Source organism: Bacillus rossius, chromosome 1 (assembly GCF_032445375.1).
Source record: "Bacillus rossius redtenbacheri isolate Brsri chromosome 1, Brsri_v3, whole genome shotgun sequence".
NCBI classification, from domain to species: domain Eukaryota; kingdom Metazoa; phylum Arthropoda; class Insecta; order Phasmatodea; family Bacillidae; genus Bacillus; species Bacillus rossius.
In genome coordinates this window covers 98,879,848-98,888,694 of record NC_086330.1, presented here as the reverse complement: position 1 = coordinate 98,888,694, position 8,847 = coordinate 98,879,848, and the positions used below count along the sequence as shown (strand labels likewise).

The window sequence follows — 8,847 nt, the reverse complement described above, 5'->3', positions numbered from 1 at the left end:
AAAATAGTACGATCAATTCGTCCTCTATGTGTGAGAGTATTCCAGATTTTGAATGGCTTTTATGTATGTGATTTATTATAAACAAACTGGTGTTTACTATGGTGACACTCATGTACATGAATAATATTGTTACGAACGCTGACAGGACCGCGACACGCGCCAGGTTCGGAGCTGGCTGGTGGCCCTGCACGGTCACTGGCGTCACGCGCCGTGTCCCGTGCCGTCCACTGACGAAAGGCAGATCACGCGTGCCTGGGCGGATTACAAGGGTCCTCGCTAACACCTTCCCCCCACCGCTCTTCACGCATCATTCTCGCCTCGGGATATTATCGCTGAGCGGCCATGGGGAATTCTGCGGGAGTGGTGTGTAAAGGCGCCGCTTTTCTCGATGTTTCGGGTGTCGGGTCGGCCCAAAACGACGTGACTCGCCACAGCCGCTTTCGTTAGTTCGAGAAAGTCGCCACAGGTACTTAAGTAGCGACAACGGCCTCCGCGGCAGTGCAACGAGAGTGCCGAGCGAGTTCCTGGCGAGTTCCAAAAGTGAAGGGAAGTGCGACAACGGCGAAGAGGGTGAGAGACCCCTTCGAGAGTGGTGCGACGAGAAGCGATGGGATCGAGAGAGTGCGACCGAGTGGCGCGAGACTGTGTGTGTGGACAGGCGCGTGGTAAGGGGCGAACCACTGTTGAGCCTAGCTCCAGTGAGGAGTGCGAACTGCGGAGTTACTTGATAAAACCTTTTAAGGGCTACTGATTGGTAATCGGACATTTTTAATCACATGTATTTATTAGTAATGTAAATATTATAAATTAATAAAACTGTAATACAACTAAATTGGGCTATCCCTTAAAAACCCAGTTCACTCCACATAGGTCGTTACAATATATTAATTATGCTCACCTCTGATGATAGCAATTCGCATTATTGTGCAAAAATGATGTTATTTTTATTAGAACATACAATATTATAAAGTTTGGTAGAGTTAAAGTTTTATTGTTAGACAACGGTAGCTACTGAAGGAGCTTCATATTTTACATTATTTTGGCCTAATTAAGGCCCCCATTCGATTGTGAAAATGCTCTTTTACATAAAAAGACAAATAAAATTAGTGCTCTTAAAGAAAATTTTATGGTTGTACGCCATTTTTTTGCTCACTCTGTACATCATAGAGAAACCTCAAGAATGAACAAAAATTAGTACAAAATAACACAGAAAAATAGCAAACGGTTGCATTTTAAATGCATAGCCAGAACATTAAATTCATAAGATGGAATTAGTTAAAACAAAATCATGGTACAGCCAAACACAGTGGACCGAGAACGACTAAACAGTTGCCACCAGAACATAAAATACAGACAAACAATTAACCTTGGACAAAACTGCGTCAAACAGACGAATCCAAAGATGATACATAACAGATAATATGGCCAACACAACGACAAAACAGTTGCGAAGTTTGGGGAAATGACATTTATTCCCCACCTTTTAATTTCGTCAATGTTGGTTTTTCTTATCCACCTCATTGTCTATAATGACATGTTGAGCCAGTAAATATAAAGCATTTTCAATTTTATTTTTTTGACAGTTGCTGGCTTCTGCATAAGTTTAGTTCAGTTGCTGGTTTCTGCGCTTTGAAATAAACTTTCAAGTCTCGTAAAATAGTATAACTATGAAGCAGTTAATAACTACACCATATTATTTTTTTTAATACATTTTAAATGTGTCAAGACAAGAAGCAATTTAATGTGAATACTATTGAAATGGAGATAGTTCAAACAGACATGGCACAGTTTGAAGTCAAAGTACCACGTGATTGCAGGTACTGAAAATGTAGGCAATATCAATGAACATGGTGCGACCAAGTCGACTCTGCACATTTCAATTATTGTTTCTGTTGAAACATATTTAGTGCTACCGTCCATTTTATTAAAGTAACTGCGCAACTATTAAGTACTGCTTGATTTGTTAAAGTTGATTGGGGTAAATAATGTTGGCGATGACTACTGTATACAGGATGTATCAAAATTCATGTTACAAAGCTTGAGGGCAGAAAGCTCTTATTATTTGCAAACCATTTTTGCCAATATACTTGTTGCCGGAAACACGTAGTTAAGCCCCTGTAGCCCCAGAAAGAGTCAGGTAAGGCAACCCGTTGTAAAGTGTTATGTTATGCATGTGTGGGGGTTCGAGTAGAGAAATAACCTTTTTAATCGTAGCACAGATTTTAATTTCACTCTGAAATCAATCACACCTTCGGCTTTGTTTCACAACATTGAAATTGTTGCATATGTTTTAACAACGTGACAGCTTAAAGCAACGGTTCAAAAACACGCCCACCTTGAGCGGCACAGAGGTAGCAACAGCGAATCATGTTTTCACGGATATGCTGAAGCATGTGTGGAGTCGACCTTATGATTTCGAACGCTTCAATGATTCGCTGTGTAAGCTCTTCTACAGTTTCTACTGGCGTAGCGTAGATAAGCCCTTTTACGTAACCCCACAGAAAGAAATCTAACGGGGTTAGGTCCTGTGACCTTGGCGGCCATGCGACAGGGCCCGCTCGTCAATCCATCGGTTTGGAAATGTTTGGTTTAAATACTCTCGCACTTGCAGGGAAAAATTAGGTGGTGCCCCGTCATGTTGGTACCACATCACATGTCGGACATGCAATGGAACCTCTTCAAGAAGACCTGGTAGTTCGTTCTGAAGGAAGTGGAGGTATCCGGCGCCGGTAAGTCGTGGCGGAAGAAAAAATGGCCCGATGAGTACGCCGTCAACAATACTGGCCCACACATTAACTGAAAAACGTTCCTGGCGAGCTGTAACACACGTTGCATGCGGATTGAAATCATTCCAAACATGACTGTGGTGCGAATTGAGAATAGCATCTTGAGTGAACTTGGCTTTATCCCTGAATAAAACCGCTAACTCGGGGTTCCTCAATACTCATCGAATGTACCAACGAGAAAAGGTCATGCGAAGAGGATAGTCCGCCGGACCCACGTGTTGCACTTTTTGAAGGTGGTACGGGTACAAGAGTTGCTCATGAAGAACTCGCCAAACAGCCATTTTGTCAGCGTCCATATCGGAACCTTCTGCCCTTGTGCTTGTATCCGGACTCTCCTTAAATCTCTGAAGTACATCTTCTTCAAAACTGGGAGTACGAACCCTGTGTGGAGCACCAGCATTTGGTCTTGTGACGGCACATGTACCAGTATCACGCATTTATTGAGTAAGTCTTGCAAACATGGTGTGAACTGGAATCCTACGACCCGGATATCGTTCTTCGTACAGACGACGGGCGGCTCGTCCATTTTGTCTAACTTACCCGTAAACAAGCAGCATGTCCGTGTACTCACTAAACGTGTACTCCATTGAGCTCCAATAACACGTCGCCCTTTTCAGAACCACAGCGAAAGAAATGACACCACGAGTTTTCTTGTACGTCAGAACAGTCAACGACAGACCACCAGTGATATCAAATTACACTGCGACACTGCGATGTCACGCTGCGCAGTGCTATGGCACGGCACGAACGGAAGAAAAGAGGTGAGGGCGCCACCAACAGAAGTAATAAGGGGTGGGGGTCAGCATTCGACATCGTACAGTCCTCTCGAGCGCTGCCCGGCGTCGTAAACACGTAATTCACCATAGCATCGTCTGTCTCGCACAAAGCCCAACGGGTTGCCTACGCTGACTCATTCTGGGGCTACAGGGGCTTAACTATGAGTTTCTGGCAGCATGTTTATTGGAAAAAATGGTTGCAAATAATAATAGCTTTCTACCCTCAAGCGTTGTAACATGAATATTGATACATACTTTATATATATAATTTTATTGTTCATAACATGATATGGTTTATTCGTAAAGTTTTGAGACTTCATAAAGGTAAGAAATGTTTTAAGGACTGAATCGATTCATTGTAAAATGACATTATTCTATAAAAACGAAATAAGATGAGACAGGTTTTTTAATCTACTGAATTCGTTATGTTCCAAATATTTAGTTTGAATTTGTAGTACATATATTTACATTTTAATTTTATATCTTAATTTTACTTTCTCGTTACTTTCGTGAAAGATAATAAAGTTTTTAAATGTAAGTCTTCTCACGAAATATGAACTCACAGGTGGACACAATGGAAATTTTGTATGTTTTCAGCTGATTGAATTTTTTTTGCCAAACATTTGTTCTTTCTCGCATTTGATTCTCTATCAGAAACAAAACTCAAATTCAAACAAAGTGAGATAAAATACACATTGTTTTGCACGACCATAATTTCAAAATATTAAGTGTTATTTTTTTACTTGTCATTTCGTTTAGAAACAAAAAGATATGTTTTATAATACTAAAAATATCTTTTCAAATGAGTCATTGGTGTCATTTTTCACATTTCATTGGTAGAAAATTTCACAGCTTAAATAATGATTTTTTGTCATTTTAAAGATGAGTTACTTTATCTATATTATAAGACAGTTGATACCCCTTCGAGTTCACATACCATGGAGGTGCTATGAATTCTTCTGAACAAACGACTGTTCTCCATTTCTCAGAGAGAAAAATGTTATTAATTATTTGTGCCCACTGTACTTGTTCACAAATAGGATTGCCTGCGAGAATAAAATATTGAAGTTCAAAGAGTTCGAAAAAGTAGTTCAGTAAAGTCATGTTCTTCCAACTGAGACCTGCATATAAGGCATCGCTTCCAGGAATAACTTTTGGGTTACTCATGTCCAAGTAAATTAGGTCTCGCAAATAGGAGAAATGGCGTGGTGTCAAAGAGTGAACAGGATTTTTGTTCATCAAGAGAACAGTAAGATTTGGGTTGTTTTGAAATGCATCTGGATGAAGGGTCAGAATGCTACAGTTTTTGATAACAAGGCTTCCGAGGTTATGCGATAACTCAAACATTTCTTCTGGCACACTTCCTAACACGTTGTTATGCAAACTTATAATATCAATGGAATCAAGACCCAAGAAATTTGTGTAACTCAACATTATCAAATTGTCATTAAGAAATAAGCTAGTTAACATATTTTCGGAAAAATACGATTTGGCGTTAAACGTTTTTAATCTGTTGAATTGAAGATTTAAGGCCTCCAGAGATTTTAAATCTTCGAACGCCCTAGCTTTTATAATTTCAATGCTGTTATGGCTTAGGTCAAGCAACTCCAATTGAGTGAGGTTTTTGAACAATGTTTCACTGATAAAAATAAGAGAATTGTTGTCTATAAACAGGTTCTTGAGTAAAGGTGTGTATTTAAAAGTGTCGTTATCAATCCCAGTTATATTATTTCTTGATAAAAACAGATGCTGAAGAGTGGGACTGTCCATAAACGTTTCGTTTGATACAAAATTAATTTCATTATTTGATAAATCGATAACAGTTAAGTCTAATCTTTCCCAAGAAAATTCACTTAAATTTCTATGACATTTTCTGCCAAAAATTAGAGGTTGTTCAGAAGATAAAATATGTTTACTAAGTTCTTTGGAATTGTCCACCAACTTGGTCAAGTTAGCAGCACATTGATTTTCGAGACCATTGTCTTTGTTAAATGATATTAGTTTGCTTTTAGTAATCATATTATTATTTAATTTTAATCCACGAATAGAATACAAGTAAGAAAATGAAAACCATTCAAGTTCCACAATGAGGTTGTTACTGATATCTAACAATTTCAACAGAGTTAATTTGTGAAATAAAGTGACAGGAACGTTTTTAATTTTATTGTAAGATATATTCAGTATTTCCAAATGTATTGTATTAAGGAATAAATTTCTATGCAGAATATAAATTTTGTTAACAGAAAGATCGATGTGTTTTATGTTTGTGAGGTTTCTGAAAGCATTTTCACCTATTTTCTCGATATTATTTCCCCTTATATTAAGTATATTTAGGTCTGTGAACCTATTAAAAAATTCATCAGTAATTTCTGGCAAAAATATATTTTCAAAATATACTTCGCTTAGTCCAGTAATGTTAGATAGAAAGTCACTTATATTTGAGTTTATTGTGAAGTTCCGTAGCCTAAGTGAAATTAATCCACTCAAGTATTTAATGCTTGAATTGTAATTATTAGTTAAACTATAGCTGTTACCTAATTGATTAACTTCAAGTACATGTAAGTTTTTCTGATTAATAAATATTTTATTGTGTAAATTAGCAGGGTTGTATATATCTAACAGTAAAATTTCTAACTGAGTTAAAGGGGCGAACACATTTGGAGCATAAGAATGAATTCGATTCCCTGTAAGAGAGAGGATAATCAATTTAGTTGAATTTATAAACAATGAAGACTGCAGGAAGTATAACATATTGTGTTCTAGTCTCAAAATAACAAGATTTTTTAAGGAATAAAACATGTTATCTGGTAAGAATGACAAACTGTTGAATGATAAGTCTAGATATTTTAATGAAGTTGATTCCTGAAAATAATTTTCTTTCACATTTTTAATTCTGCTATGTGAAAATAGAACACATGACGAATTTCTCATGTCTGGCAACACCTTAACAACGGAAAATGAGCAATCAATTGTGTGAAGACATAACATCTTGATCGACAAGTTCCAAAAGTCAAAGCGAGGAATTACAATTGTTTTACTCTCGAAAATTTCACATGGGAACTGACTCAAATAATTTGAATTACTTTGTAAACTTTTATTTGAATAAGAGTTGTATTTAATGTTTGATGTACTTGTTATAGATAATGATCCGAGATTTTTTCGGTCCTTATGGTTAGACTCGGTGGTGTTATCATTACAAAGTATGTTAACAGTTTTCTTTATATTAAAAATTGAGAATAACAAGCTTTTAGTGTAGTATTCACATGCTCCACATCCTATAATACTAAGAACTTTCAAACTCTTTAGTCCAAAAATTTCGTTAATTAGAGTTAAATTTTTCCAGTTGAAATATACGCCATCTAAATAGAGTTCAGTAATAAACCTCTCACTTTTTATAAAATTTACTGGAATTATCACTCTTGGATTCCCTATAAGGCTGAGGTTTAGTAACTCTAATGAGTGAGAGAAATTAGCAGTGTTGAAACTAATAAAACTTATTTTATTAAAGGAAAAATCCATAGCATGAAAGAGCACTGGGTTTTTATTTCCACTCAACTCTGAAATAAAACATGGATTTTCAGTGCCTACTTTATTTTTGCAAATATTCGTGCCTGTGTCAAGAACAAAAGTTCCATTTTGTTCAACAAGTGAAACAGGGATTCGATGGAGGTATAAAGATTCTAACTTATTGAAAGAGAAGTCTGCCTCACGTATTTTTAACAAATCTTGAAATATATACTTAGAAAGTCTTTTAAGCATGTTGTTCTGAAACACGATTAAATTTAATTTATGTAAATTCGAGAAAAAAGTTGGCTCTAATGCACTTATAATATTATTAGAGGCTAAAAATTCTTCCAAATTTGAAAGATTTCGAAGTAGGTTTCTAGGTAAACTTGTCAAATTGTTACTGCCCACATTTAACAACCGCATATTTGTAAGATCACCAAATATAGTTTCACAGAAAACCTCAATGTTATTGTGGTTTAACAGGAGTGCGTCCAAGTTACTCAAGCCACTGAATGTTTCACAGTGTATCTCGCGGAGTTGGTTTTTACTAAGATCCAAGTTTTCTAAATATCGCAAGCCTTGGAATAGTTTTTGCGGGATGGAACTGATCCTGTTGTGAGAAATGTCTAAATGCATCAAGTTCTTATTGTCGATGAACGTGTCCTGATGGAGAGAACTAAGTTGGTTGTTGCTGAGAGATAGAAAGACCAAGTAGTGCGAGCCGTGCAGGAAGCGACTGCTGATGCTTGCAGTCGCACAGTGGGTGATGTTGAGCTGCGCCAGGCGCGGGAACCGGCTGCACGCGGCGCTCCCAGGCGGCGCGCAGCCGGCGACCCGCAGCTGGTCGTCCAGGGCGGGCAGGTGGTTGTTGCTGAGCGACAGGCCCGTGAGGCCGGACGGCAGGTCCGAGGGCACTTCCTGGAGACTGCGGCTCCGGCAGTCCGCGGTGAGCGAGCGGGACGTGTTCCTGAGCGCGCAGCTGGTTCTCGTGTCGGCGCCGGCTGCCAGCCGCAGCAGCACTGCAGCCACCACCAACACGGACCGCTGCATCGCTCCTGACGGACACAAGACTTTGAACTAATATCAATAATGTATGAAGATAGTCAGATTCATAAACCGTTGACCTAATAGAATTCTTGTCAGCTTTAAATTTAAAATATTTTTATATAAAATGTGTTGTTACATTCCACATTGTTATTTTATTTGTTATATTTAATTTTATTGTAATTTGTATGAAGAACTGTATATTGTTTTTTAGTTTTATAACTAATACTTATTCCATATGTTTATAGTTTGATTTGTCCTTCATTTTGTTGCGTTTTTAACTCCATACATATGTTAAATTTTCTCTTTTAGTGTACTACTTCAAATAAACCGTTTTTAAATTGTTGTTAGTGGGAACTGCTGCCGTTATCGGATGTTATCAATTTCAGCTTGGAAGAAAGAAAGTGGGAACTACTTGTAGCGGTTTGATCATCGAGGTTGTCTCGCGTTGTACTCAAGTTTAATTTTATTATTTATCTTATCCATTAAAAAGATAACCTTTCTCCAAATTGGTTTAATGATTTAGGAATATATTTTTACCGAAAATAAATAAGATATTGTTTTCTGTAAATAAATAAAAAAACATTTATCTATATTCAAGACTTTTGAGGAGATTTTGGTCAAAATGAGAAATTGTGAATTTATAGATGTCAGCTGTGACGTCAATCAAGGTCACGGGTTTATGACAATATCAATCCATGCCCGTATGCCTGGACTGAAAGTTTTGGGAAAAA

General features: G+C 37.5%; 1 protein-coding gene across 1 annotated transcript in view; it reads right to left on the bottom strand.

The window, feature by feature from the left end:
- Positions 1–1,566: 1,566 nt before the first annotated feature.
- Positions 1,567–8,847, bottom strand: part of LOC134540620 (protein artichoke-like) — a 55,733-nt gene continuing 48,452 nt past the window's right edge. The window contains exon 2 of the mRNA XM_063383464.1: positions 1,567–8,124. Within this exon, the coding sequence (XP_063239534.1) occupies positions 4,439–8,119 (3,681 nt within the window). The 5' untranslated portion in view covers positions 8,120–8,124 and the 3' untranslated portion in view covers positions 1,567–4,438. The remainder of the gene's footprint in view (positions 8,125–8,847) is intronic.